Source organism: Mercurialis annua, linkage group LG1-X (assembly GCF_937616625.2).
Source record: "Mercurialis annua linkage group LG1-X, ddMerAnnu1.2, whole genome shotgun sequence".
Lineage (NCBI taxonomy): Eukaryota > Viridiplantae > Streptophyta > Magnoliopsida > Malpighiales > Euphorbiaceae > Mercurialis > Mercurialis annua.
This window is the reverse complement of record NC_065570.1, coordinates 59,773,579-59,796,206: the sequence shown is the minus strand read 5'-3', so window position 1 is coordinate 59,796,206 and position 22,628 is coordinate 59,773,579. Positions and strand designations below refer to the sequence as shown.

At 31.9% G+C, this 22,628-nt stretch overlaps 2 protein-coding genes across 4 annotated transcripts; both read right to left on the bottom strand.

The window, feature by feature from the left end:
- Positions 1-571: 571 nt before the first annotated feature.
- LOC126664313 (protein ALTERED SEED GERMINATION 2) lies at positions 572-10,213 on the bottom strand. Of its 3 annotated transcripts, none has more exons than XM_050356656.1 (20): positions 9,876-10,213; positions 9,083-9,151; positions 8,687-8,764; positions 7,824-7,958; positions 7,616-7,723; positions 7,338-7,466; positions 6,439-6,554; positions 6,236-6,353; positions 5,957-6,062; positions 5,419-5,564; positions 5,136-5,306; positions 4,925-5,035; positions 4,250-4,361; positions 3,019-3,365; positions 2,609-2,690; positions 1,951-2,046; positions 1,785-1,855; positions 1,580-1,707; positions 978-1,088; positions 572-861 (listed from the first exon to the last, which is right to left on the bottom strand). In XM_050356656.1, exons 1-19 carry the CDS (start codon positions 9,948-9,950, stop codon positions 1,001-1,003), a joined length of 2,286 nt encoding a protein of 761 aa, XP_050212613.1. In that variant the 5' UTR covers positions 9,951-10,213; the 3' UTR covers positions 572-861; positions 978-1,000. The 3 variants fall into 3 exon arrangements, with proteins under 3 accessions (XP_050212613.1, XP_050212611.1, XP_050212612.1); XM_050356654.1 differs by having other exon boundaries at positions 2,600-2,690; positions 9,876-10,211; XM_050356655.1 differs by having other exon boundaries at positions 978-1,082; positions 2,600-2,690; positions 9,876-10,210.
- An 8,892-nt stretch (positions 10,214-19,105) lies between these two features.
- LOC126654424 (transcription factor bHLH145) lies at positions 19,106-22,200 on the bottom strand. The gene is made up of 4 exons (XM_050348266.2): positions 22,051-22,200; positions 21,069-21,643; positions 20,726-20,885; positions 19,106-20,624 (listed from the first exon to the last, which is right to left on the bottom strand). Exon 4 carries the CDS (start codon positions 20,605-20,607, stop codon positions 19,489-19,491), a length of 1,119 nt encoding a protein of 372 aa, XP_050204223.1. The 5' UTR covers positions 20,608-20,624; positions 20,726-20,885; positions 21,069-21,643; positions 22,051-22,200; the 3' UTR covers positions 19,106-19,488.
- Between the last annotated feature and the right edge of the window lie 428 nt (positions 22,201-22,628).

Sequence of the window (22,628 nt, the reverse complement as noted above, 5' to 3'; positions counted from 1 at the left end):
AGTAAAAATATTTATAAATTTAGACATATTTATTGCTTTTTTAATTTGTGTAAAAATAGCTAAAGTGACTATTTTCAAATGGATAATGATTTCTAGCTACCAGAACAATTTATTTAAAATACATTTAAAGTAGTACACTAATTTTAGGCTCACAAAAATTAATAAGAAAGATGGATTGGATTGACCTTTTTAATGGAGGTCTTACTCCTCCATTATTCACAAGTCAATTTGACCTCTGACCAAAAATCAAGCCGAATTAAATTACTTCAGTAAGTAGTTTCTTGTGGCAAAGGACGAAAAACAATAACAATTTGGGCTTCATATCATATCAATGACAAGCAAACCAGAAAATCTAGCTAGCTGGCTAGTAATCACTGATCATATAAATTGGTTAAGGTACTAAATAAAAGAGCCCGAACCAACCACGTTACTCCACTATATAATACAAATTTAATGATGACTTGTTTTCAAACGCGGACGGACCCGGCCAAGAAAATACGGATTAAAAAAGACAAGGCAGTCAACATCAGTAGGTTCCTAACAGAAACTTTCAGCAACTAAAAGCCCCATAAAATCACAATATCAATAATATAACAAAATATCATCTGTACATGGCACTTTATTGACATATATACATATAAATATTAACAAATTCTCAACAGAGAAAAAAAAGTTACAAAGAGGCTCTATAAAATGATTTCACAATGGCAGTGCTTTATTCAGAATTTAACTTATTTTTAGGGACCCAAAAGGCTTTACATGGTAAACTAATTTCCTACTGCCCCACTACCTGCCTTTATATTCAAAATTTTACAAAAGCATATACACATACTGCACCATTTATAATTCACCACATGATATCTGCAAATGGCATGACAATTAATCGGTCGGTTTATAGTCAAAAATCACGGCATGCAAGAGAGTGAAACTTAAAAAGAGAAAAAGACTTGAAAAAAAGAGAGAGAATGAGACTTAACTGGATGCTTCAACAAGATCATGATTAGGTCTGAGCACACTCAAGAGGGTGCAAAGTTCCTTCCGTAAATTCGTGCATCCGAAAACGCTCCAGTAGTTCAAAAGGGCTGCAACTAACATTGTAAATCCTTTTAAAAACAATGAAAACGGGACCACATAAATTCTTTAAACATGAAAAAAACAAAATCAATGACCAAAGAAATGACCGACTTTGAGCAAAAATGGCTCTTACTGCTAATCCTGTAGCGTAAATGCATGTATGCTTAAAATTGCAGTGACACGAGAAAAGATCAAGGTGTAGAGCACAATTAATGCTCAAGTGGCTGGTCCTAGAGACGGATAAGAAGATGAAAATTATAAGATTTTGCAGGCTACACCATGCAACTAATAAGCTAAAACAGAAAGGTCAAGTACAAGCTGTTGTTTGAGAAAGGTTGAAGGCTCATTTAATCCAAACGCTCACATTTTAATCAATCATAAGCCAGTTTTCATGAGATAGCCAGAGAGGGAAACAACAGAACACGGGGAAGGGAAAGAATTTAAAAAATAAATTTTAGAAACAATATTAAATCCTCAGAATAACTTGGGAATTTCAGATTCTTACAGGATGACTTCACGATTATGGCTTAGTCTACGCTGATTGCTATCCATGGCCTCCAACACATTAGAAGTTTCAGGTCCAGCTGATCCTCCATCCACAATTGATGGCACAGAAGCAGTTGGGGTCCAAATCTATAACATGTTGCTAAAATTAGGATACTGCATCATGATAGCTCCATTGAATATAAATCAACTTTTACCGAACTCACTTTTATTGTGTTATCAATCCCACTTGTTGCCACGGCACAATCAAATGGATGGCACTGCACACAGTTCACAACTGTACAGGGAAACATATAAATCAAAGGGCGGTGAAAAAGAGAGTGCAGAACATCAAAATAAACCTCACTTATAGCCATCAGGACAAGAAAATACCAGCTTCATCTCCAAGAAGCACTTTTATAAGTCTGCCGGTTTGTTTTTCCCAAATAAACCATCTACCATCATCACTTCCACTGGCCACATATTCTCCTGTAAATCAGTTATTAGATGTTTCGACTCACTTTTTTAATAAATGTTGAGTATGTAAAAAGACTCCCAGCTGCATTTAAATTAAAAGACATCATCAAACAATCAATAACCATATAGAGCAATCTTTTGCAGTTACAGGTGCAGATGTGCATTATTAATTTAAGTAACACTGTGCACTAAATATTAACTACCTGAGTAGTAAATATTACTCAAGTCATAAGGCCCAACTTTGAACATGTAAGGAATCCCTCCACAGTACAAGGGTCGGAGACAGGAATATTTCAAGAGCAAATGCATTTTATCGTGGTCATGCATGCAGGATATAGATTAAAAAGGGCGGCCATTATCAGCATACATCAAATAGAAATAATCCACTCGCACAATTCCAATAGAAGCAAATAAAATGCAGTACAACAAATATTCAAATTCAAACATTTAGCAATGTGAAATCAAACTCACTCCCATACAGGGTCAACTTTCAAACAGCCCTTGTAAGCCAATCTATCTCTGCATTGAGGTATATTTGACTCTTATAGCATGCATAGTAAAATACCTCTCTCACCCAGAAAGCTGGCCTGTTTTATGTCAGTTCCAACGTTACAGTGGCCAATAAATCTTTGCTTCATATCAATGACCGTCTCTGGCTGCAATGTGAACATGAGCATGCATTAATTGACAAAGGGCAGGAAGATCGTATTTATTTTGTTATCTAATTTTCCATAATCTTGCCATATAAAATATTCCATAGCCCACTCAACAGGCCCATGAAAGAGATGATGGGAGCTGATGAATATGATCGAGGATATATAGACTACCAGGCGTTGACACATTATATCTCACATAAGACAGTAATCACTTTTTCCATAGTGTAGCATTTCAATTGTGCAAGTTCAAATTTACAAAAGATCAATTCCATTTAAAGAATGACACACAACAGCATGCAAGAACTGAATTGAAGTTCTGATTGTTAACCTGATAAGGCGTCCGATCATAATGTGATGATGAAGGTGACCCGCAGGAGCCATTTGTACAGCTTGTTTCCCTACTTGAATCACCTCTTCGGTGAATTCTCAGATTTAAGCTTCCATGAAGAGTATTGGGTTCAATATCACGCTCTTCATCACCAGATATTGATGTTTCAAAGTCCAACTCCAATTCCTCATCATAGTCGGAATCTTCTCTTTCAGTCGGCCCATCTTGTGAAGCATCACTGGTAGCCTCTGAGCGGTACAGTATGTCACTTAATGACAATGCTCTTCCACTTCGAGATTCAGACCTTGGAACGCCATCATTAGCCTTGTTAGCCCTTTCAGCTTCAGCTAGTCATGCAAATATGCAATTAGATGAGCTTCCCAAGTATCAGAGATGTACTTAAATTATTGCATGTAACAGAGATCAACTTTCCTCTCCTTTCCCTGGAAAGAGAAGGAGAGAGAACCCTGAACACTGAGAAGAAAACAGAAGGTCCGAGATTTTAAGACTTTTGTTCATCAAAGTTTTGAGTTAAATAAGGTTACAAAGCATTCAATTGGAATGACATTCTAACAAAAAATTACGTGTTTACTTAAAGTAAGCAAAATTCAATTCAAAACATATTTCAGGTTAATAGATGGACAAAAGAGTCAGAAAACAAGATAAAATTACAATCACAAAAAGAACTTTAATTGCCACTTTACACCAGAACAAAAAATAGATAACTATATCAGTAAGAAAATCCATAATAGTTATTAAGGCAGAAGGTACGAAAAAACCCTTGATTTTTTCTCAAAAGTACATATCAGCCCTTTTACTTTTTTTGAGCACAATTAAGCCCTCGTGTTTTTATAATTGAACAATTAAACCCTCGTTTTAAAATCGAACAAATAAACCCTTATAGTTTACTTTTGGGACAGTTACCCCCTCAAATTTTCGGTAAATATTTTAAACAATAAAATTATTTTTAAACTTTTTTCCTATATGATTATGAGAGACATGTCGGCCATTAACGTGTGTTTCTAATAGTGTTGGACGAAAGAGGTTATTTGTTCTATTTGAAAACCAAGAGGGCTTAATTATACCCAAAAAAAATAAAAGGGCTGATTTGTACTTTTGTAAAAACTACGAGGTTTTTTTTTGTACCTTTTGCCTAGTTATTAATTGGTATTAGTCAACTAGATATGAGACAAGGGCAAAATGAAAGGTACAATAAGTCGCAAACACAAACCTTGAGCAAGGTTCTTTTTCATGTTCTCCAGCCATTCTGTGATTTCACTATTAGATGAGGCCACAGATTGTGCAGCAACAGCAAAGTCAAGAGCTTCTTTATGTTTTCCCAACTGCAGAAGCAAATAGTAAAAACCTATGATAATGACTAACCAAAAATAATGAGCAACTTTAATTTCATTGATATTTGAATGACTAATTAGAAAGCCATTTTCTAGTTAGTCCCAAGCATTATTACTTCAGTCAGTCATGCTAAGCCCCTGTCCTGAACAGACACTGCCTAATTAGACACAGTGTTGCCAGGTACAAACACTCAGACCACCTGTTTTGAACATTGTCATTTGTGCATGATTTTTGCAGACATAAATGTTGTATAAATAAAAGAGAACAAGCACGTCCACAACAAAATAATTCCAGTTAAAAAGGAAACATAATCAAAAATCTGAAAAAACAAACAAGTTACGCTTGTATATCCAAACACTACTTCCCACTTCCCAGTAGCTTTTCAATCATGATCAAATAATCTAAACGAGATGTGGCTTCATTTAAGTGGAAAATATTGTAGCCCTTCTAAAAATGAAAAAGAATTGAAGTACTGGAAGCCACTGAGAAGTGATCCAGCACCAACACCAGCAGTACTTGAACTCGGCAACATAAGATTGTACAACAATCTTACCAGCGAGAAAGCCTCAGAAGTGTAATAAAGGGCTCTAAACGAAGAGTTGTCTATTCTACGAGCACCGTAGCAATCTCTTATGGCCATATGAACATCATTTTTCCACTTGCGCTGAAATCACAAGAGGAAAAAAATCAATTTAACAGTCCAACCAAAATAGATATCCAATAAAAGAAATGAGAGCTGTGTGTCCAAAACAAGTCTTGAGAACCTTAAGCAGCAAGGATGCACGTGTACAGAGGCAGTCATGCCTTAACGCAGGACTAATATCATGACCATGCCCATCCAAAACTTCATTGCATGCTTCAATGCCATTGAAAATATTTTCACCCTCCTCTAAGCATTTATCAGCAAACTGAAGCAGCTTCCTGCATTTTTTAATCTGTAACAATTACATTAGACCCCAATACATAAACAGACAGAAGAATGTGCTTTCTCAATAATATCAGCATGACACATATAGCAAGAATAAACGAACATGTAAAGATGAATACCGTGGAAGCAACATTGTTTCTAAAACGAAAGCTGCTTTTATATGCATCTGATTGCGGTGGTTGCAATTCTAACCCATTGAGGATAGGGGTGAAGGACATCAGTTTTGAAGCATCTCCTGTAGTATATTGCATACCACTCCCTCCAGCTGCAAATTAACAGTTTTATTAGATCATGTAAAGCTCCTGTGGAAAAAAACAAAACAACAGTTTGGCTCCATAAAAGATTCATGATATCTCATAAGAAATTAAGCAGTGAATGCTAAATAAAACAGTCATGATACATATAATCCATCTCAAACAAACAAACCCATTTTAATGTTGTAGGTCATATTTCAAGTTGGCATTCCAACTTAAACATCGATACCACATGGTTAATTCTCCAGGAATCAGATATTATTTAAATACTGCAAAAAGGAATCCATCACCAATATCAAGAAATGAGAAAACCTTACACCAAAGAAAAACAAATTGCACATATATCAAAACCAAAATATTGCCAAAAAAAAAAGGTTTAACTTCACAACATGAAGAAGCATACCATGATTTACATTCATGAGGTAAACATGCTCTCCGCTATAGCTAAGTAGAACCTCATCTCCACTTGGACTAAATGTAACATGAGTTAGGTGCAAACCAGAGCGTCCCTGGGAAGGAAAAGAGACTAACTAACTCATCCTTAACTAGAAAAGTACAAATATACATTTTTCTATTCCAATTCTGTTACCCATCCAATAAAACATACAGATAAAACAAAAAATAGTAACATTCAATCAGAAATAAACGCAATATCAATTCATTAAATTGAAAGACAACTAACTCGTTCAGAAAGATGCATGGGGCAAAAATAGTTAACACAAGGTGGCGGTGACATCCTTTTGCGACAGGAAGTCAAAGGAGGAAGCATTCGTCTATCATAAAGACGAGCAAAGGCATCACTGCAAGTATTAAAAAGTGATATATTAGCCAAAACAATGATGGTAATAAAGCTAAACAACTGCACAATGAGCATCAAACTAGCACCTCCCACCAACTAGGAGCAAATGAGGCCGACTGGCACTGATGTCACAAGATTTTAAAGCAAGGGTCAGTTTAGGAGGATCAGCTAGTGACCTCTTCGCGCCATATCGCAAGTCAAGCTGTCATCGAATACTAAATGTGAAAACAATTATAAATATGATCACATGTAAAATCGCCATAAACAGGGTGCCAAGGAATAAATGCACAAGAAGCTAAAGGGTAACGGAACTTCATAAACATTCTTGCAGATAACTGACAATTTACCCGAAATCAAATACGCAAATAAATTCCATATAACTTAGAAATCAAATGCGTTAGATCCAGTATCTCAAAAGATTAGTCTCGTGGCATTTGAGACAATTAATAAATCACTCATGCATGTGAAAGTTTCTTTAAAATTAAATAATAGTTGCCAATAATGATGAATAAACTTGAAATATTGGGACATTATGGTCAACTACCTTTTAAGTTGGACATGGACAATAGAAATTCCGAGTTTTTATTCTTAGAATGCCAGAGTTGAAGCAGCCTAGGTATATATATTTAATATGTCAATTTTCAAACTTAAAGAAAAAATATATTTAGAAGATGTGAGATCATAGTACAAGTTTCATGCTACTGAACATGTTGATCTAGATTATGCTAGTAGAATTTGTGTCTTTCTTCCTTTCTTTTTATGATACTGAAGTGCAAGAAATTTAACTTAGTTTAATAGTTACAACAGAATAAAAGATGCCATATTAACAAAAGAAAGAATCAAGCAAAGGTGTTAAGTAATAATAAACTCACAGGCCAGAATAAAAAGCTACATTAGATATGCTAAAAGCCAAGATGCAAACCACACAAAGCAGCGCGAAAGCCAAATCCTCAGCATAGAGGGCAGTAAAGAATTAGAAACTCACCAAAACATTGCGACACTCTTGGGGAGAAGATCCAGCTGGCGGACAAGAAGAACCCTCCCGAAGGTCATGCTGTCTAAGTGTCCCATCTTCACTTGCACTCCAAACCATATTGGGGTTTCCAACTTCAACCTAAATGCAAGAAAATGCAGATAAAGGTAAGCAAACAATTATGAATCTAGCATATCAAAAGACCAAAAAAAAAATTGATTTTTCATGTTCACTTTATTCATTTCAGAATCTAATCACTTTATTCCGTCATCTATTCAAAGACACCATACCGCTAGTTTTTTTACTCTTTTACTGTGACATTGAAACAACGCTAACGGGGGAATGACATTGTCGTCTAGCCCTCTTCCACTTAAACGAGATAAGTTAAACAGCCGAACCTGAAGAGAAGATAAAGATAGCAAAAAAAAAAAGGTGAGGTTAAACAATATAGTCAACACATAACATACTCTTAGAAATTTCAGTAAAACAAAAAGTTACTTCTGCATCTCCAGCTCCAGACACCACAAGCTCATCGGAAGTTTCAGGGATAAATTTTGCGCAGAAAATGTTTGCAGAATGCCCAGTTTCTATAGAATGCAAAAGCTTTCGACCACTATAGCTCCATATGTTCATCTGCAAAAACAATTTGAAAGCATTATGGCAATGTGCAATCGCTTTCATTTTACACATAAGCAAGAGCACTTGGACACACAAGCAAGTAATCACGAGGCAGGGCACACGTGCCCAAGCCTTTGCGTATGAGAGAGAGGACAAAATAACAAGCAAACCTTGCATTTATGCAACAGAGTAGGGAAACTATTACGTTGAAATTTTAGGTAAGGAATAAGGATATGCTTCAATCAGTTTTTCCATATCCACTCCCAAATATTAGCAGCTTGTGCAGCAAGGAGGAGAAAGGTGGTCATAGTTGTAGAAAAAATAAAACAATACAAAGAAAGAAGCAGGATACTGGAGTTTTGGCATGGGAAGTAGTTGAAAATTAAGAGCTAAACAATAAATTCGATAGTAACGTAAAGAGTATAGCTTATCCCATATAATGTTCAGGTCAGTTTATTGATAGTTGAAAATGGTCAAAGTTACGGGTCCAAGGAAACTTTACACAACAAGGCATACATAAATCAAATAAGCTACAGTCTTCCAAGTTGGAGTTTGCTGCCAACAGCACCAAACTGGATAAAATTCCACATGCCAGAGCCTTTATGCATACCATCCTAATCATCAGGACAGGACTGATAGGTACTTTAAAGTTTATTCAAATGTAAAATATGAACACACACAAAATAGCTTCAATTTGTTTCCGACATTTATGCTTAAATAATAAAATTATAGATGTACCATACCCGAGTATCATCTGAACCAGAAATCAAGAGTGAACCAGTAGAATTCCATGCTACAGAATTGACACAACCCTGATGCCCCTGTTTGTAGGAGAGAGAAAAGTTTCTTAATATGACATTTGATGGGCAAGAGATGCTACATTTATGAAAATATCCTTGCATCATATGAAAAGAGTTCATCATAGTATGAAGAGATAAATAATGATCATGGCCCATGATAGCAACATTGCTACATGTACAAAAAAATGATTTTAAAACAATATTTCTGATTAAACAATGTAAGTCAAAAACCTAGTCCACTTCCTTATACATTTTCTAAGTCTAAGATGTGTCTTGTGAGAGTAATATGAAGTCAATGAAATCATGTGGAACAAATAATGAAAATGCATATATACTAACCTGCAATTCCCTTTCCTGAGAGAGTCTTTTAACCAGTGAGGAATGCATTTGTAAACTGCGATTAATATCCTACATAAAGAATAAAACAGCAGCCTCAAGCTAGAGCTATATTCAAATGAACATTCCTTACATGTCATTGTTCAAAAATTTGATGCTTCACGGATAAAATTGTGAGAGCAAAAAGTTACATTGATATTAAATTTCAATCACAATTCAGTGATCACTCTGGACGATCACTCAAAAAACAGAATACTCTACCAGCATTTCAAATTTAAAGGCAAAAATATACTGCAAGAGTAAAAAATTTAGACACCAAATACATTTTCTTCACTCCCTTCAAAACTATAAAACAAACTGGCTAGGTTAATTAAAAAAACAATAATAAAAATGATTGACAACCTCAATCCCAAAATAGTTCTTTTTTAATACATTGAATTACTAAGATACAAGTTAAAAATAGGTATCAGCCGAATGAAAACAGAAACAGCACAAAAACTCTCAATTCTCTATTAAACACACTCCAATAATCACCATTAAAAAAAATCAGCTTCAACAGACAACCAGCAGCATTTGCAATACAATTCTGACTCAAAAAAAGGTAGCTCCAATCACCAAAACAATATTTACATTACCAGGTCACCTATTAAGTAATCCAGAATTAACCTAAACTTCAGAAATTGAAAACACAAGCACTCTTAACAACAGCACCAAAATAAAACAGTAAAATAAATCAATTGAAAAATAAGCAAATACAAAAGATTAATCAGAAGAATTAAAAGGAGAAATAGTGTACATGACGAGCTGCATCATAATATCTAGTCTCCAGAAAATTAAAAATATTGCCGTCGTGAAAACCGCAAGTTTCCATTTCTTTGATCGTTTTCTTCTTCAATCAGCAACGATGTTCCAAAAACCCTAACTTCGCTAACAAATTGATTGATCACCAATGTTTACGCTAGTGTTCAGTGTTTGCAAAGAAAATAAATAACTAAAATATAATGCTATTATATTTCCAATGACTTAAATAATAATTTTCTAGCTCGGTGATGCACCAGTCATCAATTTCTTTGCATTTCTACATTCCTCTCGTCTACTGTATTTTATTTACAATACTGTTTGCGTGAGTATGTGTACAGTGAGATAAGGACCAGGATATGGCGGTGTTAGCGTAACGATTAAGCACCGTTGATGTTGCGATGAACGGTGCTTTGTCATTTTTAAAGAAGATACGGGTGGTGGGACATGTCACATGTGACATGTGCGATATCTTCGTGGGCTGGTCTTGGATTGTAATGGGCTTCTGACTGGTTGCCAAAGCCCCAAATGATTTGTTATGATCCCTAAGCCCAAGCCCATTCCGTTTGGATGCCAAGCAATTCAACAGAAACGGCGGAATGTAGTTAGGATCGTCATTTTTCTTCCAACATTTATATCTCACACAATTTTTTTTATTTAATTGAATTAATAAATTTTAAATATGTAATTTATAAATTGCATTGCCCCATCAATTTGATGTAACAACAAGTAACCAAATGTGCTAGTAATAATAATTTTAGATAAAAAAATATATGGATATTATGCTGTTTAATTTTGTTTACATATCAAAAATACTTATGAAAAAACACTTTCGGATTTTCTAAAATTTATTTTTCCTTTGGATTTATATGTGGGATTTCAAGCATGAAGACTAAATACATGACCACTAGGAAATTTGGACATTCGCATTCTTAAAAGAATGTGGGCCGTGGAACTTAAACTAAAGCAATTCAACAGAAACGGCGGCCCAAATTTTGAACATAAAGTGTTATTCCCAATTTTATTTATTTTTGAACATGAAGTGCCATTCTCAATTTATTTGCAAGAAAACATAGAAAGCGGTAATATTTAGTTTTTTTTTTCTTTTTCCAAAATTGGTGTTTATTAATAGCGAAAAAGGTACGCAATAAGTTTGTAAGCCAAATTAAAAATAATGCATGGACATTTTTGGCACTTAATAGGCCATCGAATTACATTCGTTTAACAAAATTGATGAATGATAAGCGAATGATATCTAATATAATACTGTAAGTTGTCTCTAATTATCTAACTTTTCCTTTTACTACAGACATCTCCTACAACAACTTCAAATGTTATTATATCTGAAAAACAATGAATAATGCAATGAATAATAGAATTTAAAATAATATACAATAATACTAACCACGTATATGCAGTTTTTAAAATTAAAAACTAGTTTGAAATTAATCTTTTTTGTTATCAGGTAATGAGCACGTTCATTAATATACCTGAATCGCTTATAAAGAAGGAGAAATAATCTCATGAAAAAATAACCTGATGAAGGGGGACGTTTAACCTTACGAGAGAGGACAAAAACCTACAATTGAGAACAAAAATCCCACAACGGAAGTCAGAAACTCCATAAAGGAGGACAAAAACCCATAAAAGAGGATAATAACCTCACAAGCGAGGACAAAATCAATTAAAGAATAAATAATAGTATCTTATTTAAAATATATGTATAAAATAAATAAAATAAAATATATAAATGAAACTATTTTTTTTTGTCAAAAGGTTAAAACTTCCATTGATAATAATAAAAATTATATAGATGAATGATTCTTTAACAAATTGAAAAAGGTATTATAAAATAATGATAAGAGCTGTTAATATAGTCATCGAATAAGACTTTTTCAACCATCAAAGAGTTATCTAAATATATAAATGGTTCAAATTGAAACTACGATCTTAAAACCGCTTGATTCTTACACCTTTTTAAAATTTTAGCTACAGTGGTACCCACCTTTTGAAAATAATTATATCACACACCTTTTTTATTTTCCAAATTACCTTTTTAATTTTAAAACTACTCTTTATGCTGTAATATTTTTTGTTGGTATTTTTATGGTATAATTACAGTGTATTTATAGTGTGTGTGTTTTTGTGTATTTATAGTATTTTCATAGTATATTTATGTGTATTTACGATTAGTAAACATTAGATAACAAAAGGGTATTTTTATAAATATTTTATGAAAGTGGATGACGAATATAATTAGCAATTCATGATCCAAATATTTAGAATTATTTTCTGAAAATAGAATAGTTTGAGAATACTCTCAAATCATTTAGCGATTAAATTGTAATTTATTTATATCAATTAATTTTTTTAACTAATTATACTAGCAAAATTGTACATATATTACTAAAATTTCATATCATATTACTTCTTATGATATAAAAGATTACATAACTTTTTCTATCAAAAATTAAAAGGGCTTTTTACATAAACATATATCTTTTGTAAAAATATAACTTTTATACGGGTCACAGTTTTCAATATGAAAACTACCATGAACGCTGAAAATTATTACTTTTTTACGGACATCATATATATACTGCTCCAAGTCAAAACCTCATAAACCAAATAATTTTTTCTCTCCTCAAATTTCTCTCTCATTTCTCTCTCTCAACTCACCTTTTGTTCTTCGCACCAATCCGCCTCCGTCATTCCATTTTCATCGTTTCTCTTCCATTTTCCACCTCCGTCGTTCCGCCGTTCCGTCTTCGTCTCGCTGTCATCTTTCTTTTATCGTTTTGATTTCAGATTTGGAATTTTTTGTTAATTTTTTCATTTTCAGATCTGTAATTTGTTAATTTTTTTACTGTTTTTTCACCATTAAACATGTATAAAGAGTATCTTTAAAGAATTTAATACTCATTTCATGTTATGTAGAATAATTTTGCGATTTTATGGAATAAAATTCTGTTATTTCTACATTTTTCTTGTGTTTCTGCGTTTTTTTATATTCTGCAGAACGATTTGTTGATGATGATTGATTGTTGAATTATTGTAATGTCACAGTGTTGTAGATTTTATGTTGATTTTGTGTTGATATTATGTTGATATCAACTGTTTTTTTTATTTTAACTTTGGCAAATAAAATAATATTGTCTGTGAAATAAACTAAAAAATTAAATTAAATTAAATTGAGACTAGATAATGATATTATAGTATCGGAGAAGAAGATAAATAATGAAGTTGAATTATTATAATGTTACAGTGTTGACATTGTGTTGATTTTCGGTTGATATTTTGTTGATTTTAGTATTGTTGAAAAAGAAAATAATGATATGCAATGTTACAATGTTGATCTTATGTTGATATTGTGTTGATATTATGTTGATATTTAGTTGATTTTATCATTAACGAAAAAGAACACATTATATGTGAAATAAAATAAAAGAAATTGAAAAAATATTAAAAAAATAAAAATTATTGTAAAAGAAGATTGAAAAATTTAAATTAGTTAGTTTATTACATATGTTGATTTCGTGTTGATTTCATATTGATATTAAAACTGGCGAAAAACATTAACAGTAAAAAAAGTCAAAATCCAAAAAAAGTCAAAAAAATTAAAAAAATTTAAAATTAGAATATGTGATAAATATTAAATGCAGGAATATAATGGTGAAAAAAAAATCAAAAATGATGAAAAAAAATGTTGGAAAATGGGAGTTAATCTAAAAAGTAAAGTTTTCTTCAAAAAGTAGTATAAAAGAAAAGAAAGTTGGTATGAAATGTAAATATTTAGAAGTGATGGTAAAAAAGTAAATGTTGGAGAAAAAACAGTATTTTATATAAAAAGCCGAAATTAAAACTACAAGTAAATTAAATTACTTCAGCCCTACTTAAAAATGTGTTACGCACGTCTATCCATTGTGGTATTTAGGTTTAGAGTTGTAGATGAAAATCGTTTCTTTAATAACTATATAATCATATTTCTCTTATATTTTCAAGATAGAAAATCCAAAAAGGGAGAAAAGTATGGTAAAGATAGACCGCGATACGCTAAGCTGTAAGGATTGCAAAGTTATTTAGCAGCTTAAATATTTTTAGGATTTTTTTTAGATGAATCAATTTCTATAAAGCCACAAAAAGTGGAAAAAAAACTTTCGCACAATAAATGGCATAGAAGTGACATACGACTGTACGAGAGTTGGCTAAAGAGTCTACAAACCACTAAATGGAACAATTTTTTTTTTAGGATTAATTATAAATAAATGGAATAATCTATTTACTCCATAAATTTAGTACCAAAATATTACTATCCCATGACATATTACAAGTTAATTATTTTTTTGTTGATATTTGATCAAATTCATTATTTTCTCCTTCCGTTAATTAAGTCCATTAGTTGAATTAAAGCATCAAATAATTATGAAGTTTTTTGAAACAAAAAATAAAAATTATATTGAACTTAATTTTTGACAATAAAATCTTTGACCAATTCAACTAACAAAATTAACTGACGGATAGGGAAATGATGAATTTGATCAAATGTCGGAGAGATTTGGCTTTCTAAATGTCACGTACTAATATTTAAACTCATTAGCTAAATAGTAACTATCACTAAATAAATTTATGATTATTATATGAAATTATAGTTTTATCACATACTTTTTAAAGTGACAATTTCATTCACCGTTTAGTGTTTTTTTACAATTCTAACATCATCTCAAATTCCGTAGCCACCATAATTTCATATAACAAAAAACTCAACATCCACCTGTGAAATACATTTATTTTATTTTAACGGTTACTTATAAATTAATTCATAAACTTTATAGAAAATTACGATTCTGTCGCTCGCCTTTTACAATAACAATTTTATCACCGTCCATTATATTTTACAATTCTAGGACGAACAAGAAATCAATGATAAATGAAACAGTAAGACGTGATAAAATTATTATTTTATGAAAGGATCGTAAATTAGTTTAGAGTTAATCTATTTTTATAGATATTATCAATTTTGATACTCAAAGTTTATATAATCTAATTTGTAATTAAGACGTTGACGGCGTCAAGTAACTATAGTTTTGTATGTGCATCGGTCAATTCATTTACATTTATTTAAGAATCGGCCGAAACTGATGAATCAAAATTTATTAGAATGTTTGGTTTGTTTTGTTAGGTAAATAACTATGTTTTTTTAATTTTGTTTTATTTATTTACTTAAAAAATAAAAAATTATTATCTAATTACATATATGATTATTATCATTTTTTTATTTATTATCATATTTGTTAGTAATAATTAAGGAATAAAGACTTATTTTAAAATTTCAAATATTATTTAACTAAAAAAAATCCTTTATATTATATATAAAAAAGATTGACTCTCATAATTAAATATTTTAATATATGAATTAAATATGAAGGTTCTATATTAAAAAAAATACTATAAATAAAATATTAAAAATATTTATTACATGTACCATTCTATATTAAGTTATTAACTAATGTACTATATATATAATAACTAACTTTATTATTCTATTTTTTTTAATAATTACTCAAAAAAATATATAGACCTGTATTGATATTAAATTTTGTAATAATAATAATTATTTGATATGTTTGTTCAGATTTTCAATTATTTAGATTTTTTAAATGCCTAAATCGAAATAAAAATTAACTTTTTATAAAGATACAAATCTGACCAAACTATATCCTATAAAACTCAAATGATTATTACAATTTCAATTTGGTTTAGTTTGATTTTTATAGACCCCTAACTATATGTATGACCAACCAAAAAATGGGCAGCAACTTATAAAGTTGGTGAAACTAAATGTTCAAGTCGAATATGAAAAAGTGGGTTGGACCCATTTTTCAAAAATGAATGGTGTGGTTATCAAATTTGAACAAACCAAACCTCAACATTAAGGAAAGCAATATTTGTTGTTATGCAAACAAGGACACCCTTGTCAAAAGTCACACCATCTATTTATGATTTATCTCTACAACCATAATGTTTTCCCATCATCCTCTCCCTCAATCAACAAGAACAACACTACTCAAATTGCACATAAATTATCTCTCTAAAAATAGTGCTCTCTCTTCTCTCTAAAATCAAAAAGCCCTTTTTCTTCTTCATCTTCTTTAAGGGTGGGAGAAGATGATTTTTCTGGTTAACTGCAAAATTATTTTCTCTCCGCCCATAGTACTATTAATCGTAGATCTACTCTTTTTATATCAATAAGTCTTTTTTTAAGGTGTTTGTTTGAATTTTATTTTGATTGAATAAACTTTTGAAGTCTTTTATCTCCTCTTCGATCTATTCGAACTTTAGATCTATGTTTTTATAGATCTAAAAATTGGGAGATCACTTATTGATCTATATTAAAGATGGAATTTGAAGAGTTTGAAACTTCAAGAATCAAGCGGTTTCAAGATCGTATTTTCAATTTGAACCATGTATGTTTTGGGTAACCTTTTGATGGTTGGAAAAAGTCCTAATCGATGACTGTATTAACAGCTCTCATCATTATTTTAGAATAGTTCTCTTAATTTATTGCAGAACCATTCATCTATGTAATTTTCATTCTCATCAATGAAAATTTTAGCCTTTGTTAAAAAAAAAAAAAAACTTTACCAACCATTTATGCTAATAAACTTTAGGTCAAATGGTAAGTACGGTGAGGAAAACTTTTTCAAAGTTTTACAGTGAAAAAATTATAAAAACGTCAATTTTTATGTTCACATCTACGTCATTAACAAATATTCACTGACGTCTACGTCTATTATGATTCATCTTCATTGAATAAACATATCTTGTTTTGATTGATAATTTAATAAAAATGCAACCCGTAATATAATTCAAGCATGATTTAAGATTTGTTTTGTTTTAAAGTCTAAAACAAAAATAAAAATTGGAGTGAAATGAAAAAAATTAGAATAACAGTAATCAATTTTATAATGTTGTTTGATCCTATGAAAAATACAAATGAAATTTTAATACATACATAATTTATTACATTACCAACAAGATGTAACTCAAATAATATAAACGCTGGGCAGCAAACTGCTAATATTTTTATGTTTTTTTTTCCATAAGCGATGTGATGTTTCTTTTCCAGTTATTAAAAAAAAATTATATGGGAGAATAAAAATAACTGATTTTTACTGATGAGAGAATCGCATTACCATATGCATAATCAATTACATGGGAGAATAAAAGTAAGTGGTTTTATAAGTGAATGATAACCAAGATTTATCATTCTCTCAAAATCCAGTAAATCAAACCACCACTTAATTATTACTAAAATTCAATCTCCAAAGAGGTTGAAAAAGTAAAATTTCCATCATGAAGCAATATATTTTCAAAAAGGTCACTCCTATTAATAATTAATAAATAGCCATAATTCAATTGTTCAAGTTTCAATCAATTCTAAAGGCATGCGTTCAATTTAGGAAGAAAGGTAAAGTGAAAGCGATTGAAAGATTAAAAGTTTAAGCCCCTTAATGCCGGATTTCCTAATTCCAGTCACATGATTTTTTTTTTGTCGGAAGATGGTTTCATCTATAGATTAGAAAACGACTACGAGAGTCTCAAATCTAGCCACGTAAATGGGACTAGAAAATTACAATATAGAGGCTATTTGACTACATAATGTGTCAGCCAAAATAAAATACCAAAAATCTAGATCTAAAAATAAATCTAGATAAATAGGTACAAATTTATAAATCTAAAAATTACAACAAGAAATCCTTAGATTTACACATATCGTCGGGAGTAATATTCAAGCTGTAAAAATTAAATTTACAAACTAATCTTGCAAAAGGAAGCACAAGAAAATTCAAATTTTGTCGGCGCTTGTTCTGATCGGCTTCTAAACGAAGAACCACCAAGCGATTGAAGGATGCAAAATTAGGATTATAAGTGTTAAGATTTCATGTTGAAATCAAGAGCAAATACCTTGTAAAGCTTCCCATTTGAAGAAGAATGACCCATTTAGGGTGAATAGAAACCCATATAGGGTAGATGAAACCATAAGGGAGAAGAGAATAAAAAGATAAAGATATAGATATATGGGGATACCATTTATTTATTGAAAGATAAAGAAATTTAGAAGGTAGTGAGGTGATTTTTGACCAAAAATTGGTCAAAGAATCACCTCCCATGAGATGTGCGGCGGGTGGAGCTTTAGGGTTTGTGGGGGGAGCAGTTTGAGAGAGAAGGGTAAGATTGGAAGAAGCATTCAGTCAATTCCAGTCACATGATGGACTTATCTTTATTTCCTTCTCCAAATAATGCAAACATTAATTGCGGTCCCCTCACAAAATCCATACACTATTTACTACCACCTCCATTTCATACATTATCGTATTTGCTTTTAACACAAATTAAATGAACAATTAATATCTCTTAATTTATAAACATCTTTACTAAATTAATCCTAAATTGAAACGTATTTATATTTATAACTATTATTTATATTTATTTATTATATTATTACAATAAATTAATAGAGAACAAACATAAAAAAATAGCAATTAATGCTCTGTTAATATTTTAAAATGATAAATATTATAGACTAAAAAAATTTTCCAAATGCCACAAATATTATATATCGGAAAAGTAAAGAAAAAAATTATAATTACTAAAATCCCCTCCAAACTAAAACAAACTAATTTAATCTCCTCAAATTAGATTTTTTTTTTTTGCCAAAAATAGCAATATATAAATATATAAGAAGAAAGGTCATCTCCTGAAGATGATGAACCAATCTTAAGCAAAAGAAATAAAAGTGGACTTCGCGGCTACTATTGAGTCATCCAAATACACATTCGTTTACCAAAGAAATAAAAGTGGACTTCGCGGCTACTATTGAGCCATCCTAATTCACCCATAAACTCTCTCCATAAACTTAATCAAATGATCTGATAATTGTAATTACAATTTAAATCCATTAATTTTTTTAATGATAAAAAAGTCATTAAAATATTAAATCCTACAAGTAAATTTAAAGATCAAAATAAATTTTATTTGCGACAATAAATTCTTTTAATTAAATCAACTAATATAGTCAATTGGAGAGGATATTAATAATTTGATCAAATATTAGATTTTTTTTAAAAGTTCGTATATATAGGAGAAACTTAATTTAATCTAAATTGAACTTTTCAAAAATTATATACTAAATTTTTTGAAGTAATCATACTAAAAAGAGAAAGCAAATATCACACGCACACGCGAGAACATCGCTGTCCTAGTAGTAATAAATATGTGCATGCTACGTATGTACATATGCATAATGACAACAATACAACCAACCAAATATAAATTACAACCAAACAAACAATACTGCAAAGTCACTTAATACGTTTCAAAATGACTCATCGGCCATCAAATAATATGCAAGAAAATATGAAATGACAGAGGGACCCGAAGCAGCGTGCATTCAGCCGGGTCCCTTTATGATAAACTGTCCTCTCATTCACCTCACGCTCAAGTCAAGTTCAACTTCAAGTGCTACTGCTTTCTCTAGGCCCTAAGCCCCGGTTTAATCATTTTACTACCTTTATTGCTGCATAATTTTTATAATTCAAACCCAATTGTGACTAAGATGATGGAGGAGGTTTAATTCCGCTATCATGTCGTTCTAATTCTGCATGTAGTCCTAAAGCTTTGGCTTTCACCTTCAATGTCTTCAAGTAACTTATAGCTTCGTCAATAACCGCAATTGCATCTTTTCCTTCTCCACATGGAATTATGTTCTGCAGAATGTTTACCGTCTCCCGAATCTTCTCTTTTCTTATCCTTTTGTTGCTCAATTCAGATTCCTGGGCAGTCCCGGCATCACATATAGATTCAGCATCATGCTCGAATCTGTGACTTTGGATTGGCTTCATAGAACTAGCAGTGTCCCTTAGAGCTGGTGTTTCGGTGTAACCTCCGTCTAACACTTTTCTCTTCTTAGGCAAGCCATTAGAACTGGCCACCTCTTCTGCGATTCCATTAAACCAGCCTTGATTGTTGTGATCTGTCATGGTACTTGGTGAATGACCTGTGCTCGTAACATCATCATCATCAGTGAAATCGCTATCATCATCAGAGTAAAGTAGGGCATTCAATTCATCTGTGTCCTCGTGCGCATCATTTTCCAAATCATCTTCATCATGTTGACCGAATTGGTCCACAGTAACTGTCCCCGAGTTAATATTCAGATTTTCATGAGTTCCCAAATTTTCCCTTTTTGAATCATAGGCAGCAATTGGTTTTGGACCCAATGAAGTTACACACGGAACTGGAGCCCCAATCCCAGAACTAAAGATCAAAGTCGCCTGATCACCTGACTGGTCGAAAATAAGGAATCTCTTCTGAGAACACCCAGACTCTACCTTGGGCGTGCTGGCCTTCTTATCATTTTCGCAAAGGGTAGTACTAAACTTCTCCATTAGACCAGAGTTTAAAGCAGGCGTGAAAGCCTGACGGAAACGAGGCAAACAGTAAAACCAACCATGAGGTTCATTCACTTGTTCAACATGTGAGTAAGGTGGCTCAGGGGATGGATATGCAGGCAAAGCCCCTTTCATCGAAACCATGTTACTGGCAGGATTCATAAGCGCAGGAAGCGTATGATGATCCGCCGCGTCAAATGGCTTGCCCAAGCAATTGGAATTGGGTTGCAGCCAATCAAATTGATGCCGAGGAAACCAGGATCCCCGGTCTTCACCCATTCAATTAAAACAATCACCTACAATTCCACAAGGGAAAATGATGTTGCAGCTCAAGGTAAAAACAATATGAAGAATTCATTTCAATATATTATACACAAATTAGGTAAACAAAACTTACCCCAAGGATTTCTGTGGTGGTAGTAACAGTGGCTATTCACTTGTTTCTTTGAGTAGTAACAAAAGAATAAAACAAACAAAAACTCCAGCTTAATCTTGAAAACGAGGTGCAAAATCTAAATCTACGTTACAGGTTTGAGCAAATGACGAAAATATTCAGCCTGGTAAACATCACAAGAAAGAACAAACATATATTAGTAAAAACTCACCACCACATAAACTTTCTAACCACGATCACAAATTAAAGAGAAAAACAAGGAATCTCAATGAAATTAACCAATACAATAGAATAACAAAACGTATCAGATTCTTATAGAAAAGAACAAAATGTGTATTAAACTCACCTGGCAATCTTCAAGAGGTTGAAAGCATGCTATAACTCTAACTACAATGGCAGCACTCCCAGCAATCCCATTTTCGTGTTTCAATGTCCGAAAATTTGTTTTGCCAGCAGCTTGACACACCATAACTACGTTCAATTTGTCAAAGAAAAAAATAACAGCAAAAACTCGATCTTACAGAGGACAATGATTTTTCAGCAGAAACCCAGAACTATGGAGAAAAAGATATCCAATAAACTAAGCTAGAGGGAGGACCAATAAGCAAAGAAGAGTAAATGGTTGGGTGATTTGTAAAAAAAAGATTACAAACAGAGATCGTTAGTTCAGCTAATCTGCCTGACGTAGCAGGGCATAACAATGAAAACAGTGGATCCCATGGATATTAAGTAGAGTAAATAAATAACAAAGGTGAAAAATTTGAAGGAAGCTAATTGATTATTGGAAGAATAATTTAGAGAATAACTTTGCAGTAGAGGTTGAGGGAGATAATTTTCCGATATACGTCTATAGAAAGAGTAAAAAACCACCGCATAATGTTTCACTTAGCCACTGGATAACCAACACCCACTACAACAAACCTGCAAAAAGGAGGGTTTTTAGCGTCAGTAACATATCTGATGAACAAATTCTCAAAAAGTAGAATCTTAAATTTCATATTCAGATTGAATTTGATCGGCGAGTTCCATAAAGAAAATATAATGATGAAATTTTTTTCTTTAATTTTCTACTGATGACATTATAATAAAGAAGAAAGCTCATTGCTTAGAGCTATTAAGTTGTAGAGTGAAACCAAATCTAAAACAAGAAGATAATTGCTGTCAGCTATAGATAAAGATCTGATTTTTAACTTAACAGAAAAGATCAAAACGTTACAAACTGTGAATATAAATTCCTTATCTTTTCACATCCAAACCCAGTTGCCCAACAAAAAGAAAAAACAAATATGAAGCACACAAAACCAAGAAAGAGGGCAAAGAGAACATACAGTGACTGAACCAAGATTATATATTGAAGCCAATGAAACACCAAGAATTCAGATCGAAGAACACAAACAGATTCTAGAACAAGACTTTAGCTTTGCAATTGTAGAGAGAGGAGTGAGAAAGAGCAGTAATTGATGTGAATGCACGGAAGCTAGCAACCTAAAGTTATATAGAAACTAAATTGACAGAAATGACCTTAGCCTGCTGTTGGTAAAATGTTTTATTTATAATTATATTGAAAGAGAAAAATAGAGAGAGATATAGTTTGGATACGTGCGTGCGTGAGGATTGCACGCAAGGTATAAGTGTAGAATGATGATGATGTAGTGTATCATAACCCATTTTTCTCTCTCCGTGTGGAGTGGTCTGGTGTTGCCATTATTACTCTACTTATTTATGGATTATGGTGATTTGGATTTTATCTTTCTATATATCTCAACTAAACCATTTACTACTATAATTTTGTACAACTTGATTTAGTTAACTACTAGTATTTGTTGGTTGAACCAAAAATCTTATACCTTATTCTAGGGTCTGATTTCATCATCCCATTCCCAGCTATAATTTCCAATATGAAAAT

Coding starts and splice junctions, on each gene's coding strand:
- LOC126664313 (XM_050356654.1), bottom strand. CDS start 9,950: ATGGAAACTTGCGGTTTTCACGACGGCAATATTTTTAATTTTCTGGAG. Junction 9,152..9,875: donor ATTATGATGCAGCTCGTCAT/GTACACTATTTC, acceptor TTCTTTATGTAG/GATATTAATCGCAGTTTACA. Junction 6,063..6,235: donor CCATGCATCTTTCTGAACGA/GTTAGTTGTCTT, acceptor TTTCCTTCCCAG/GGACGCTCTGGTTTGCACCT.
- LOC126654424 (XM_050348266.2), bottom strand. CDS start 20,607: ATGGGTGAAGACCGGGGATCCTGGTTTCCTCGGCATCAATTTGATTGG.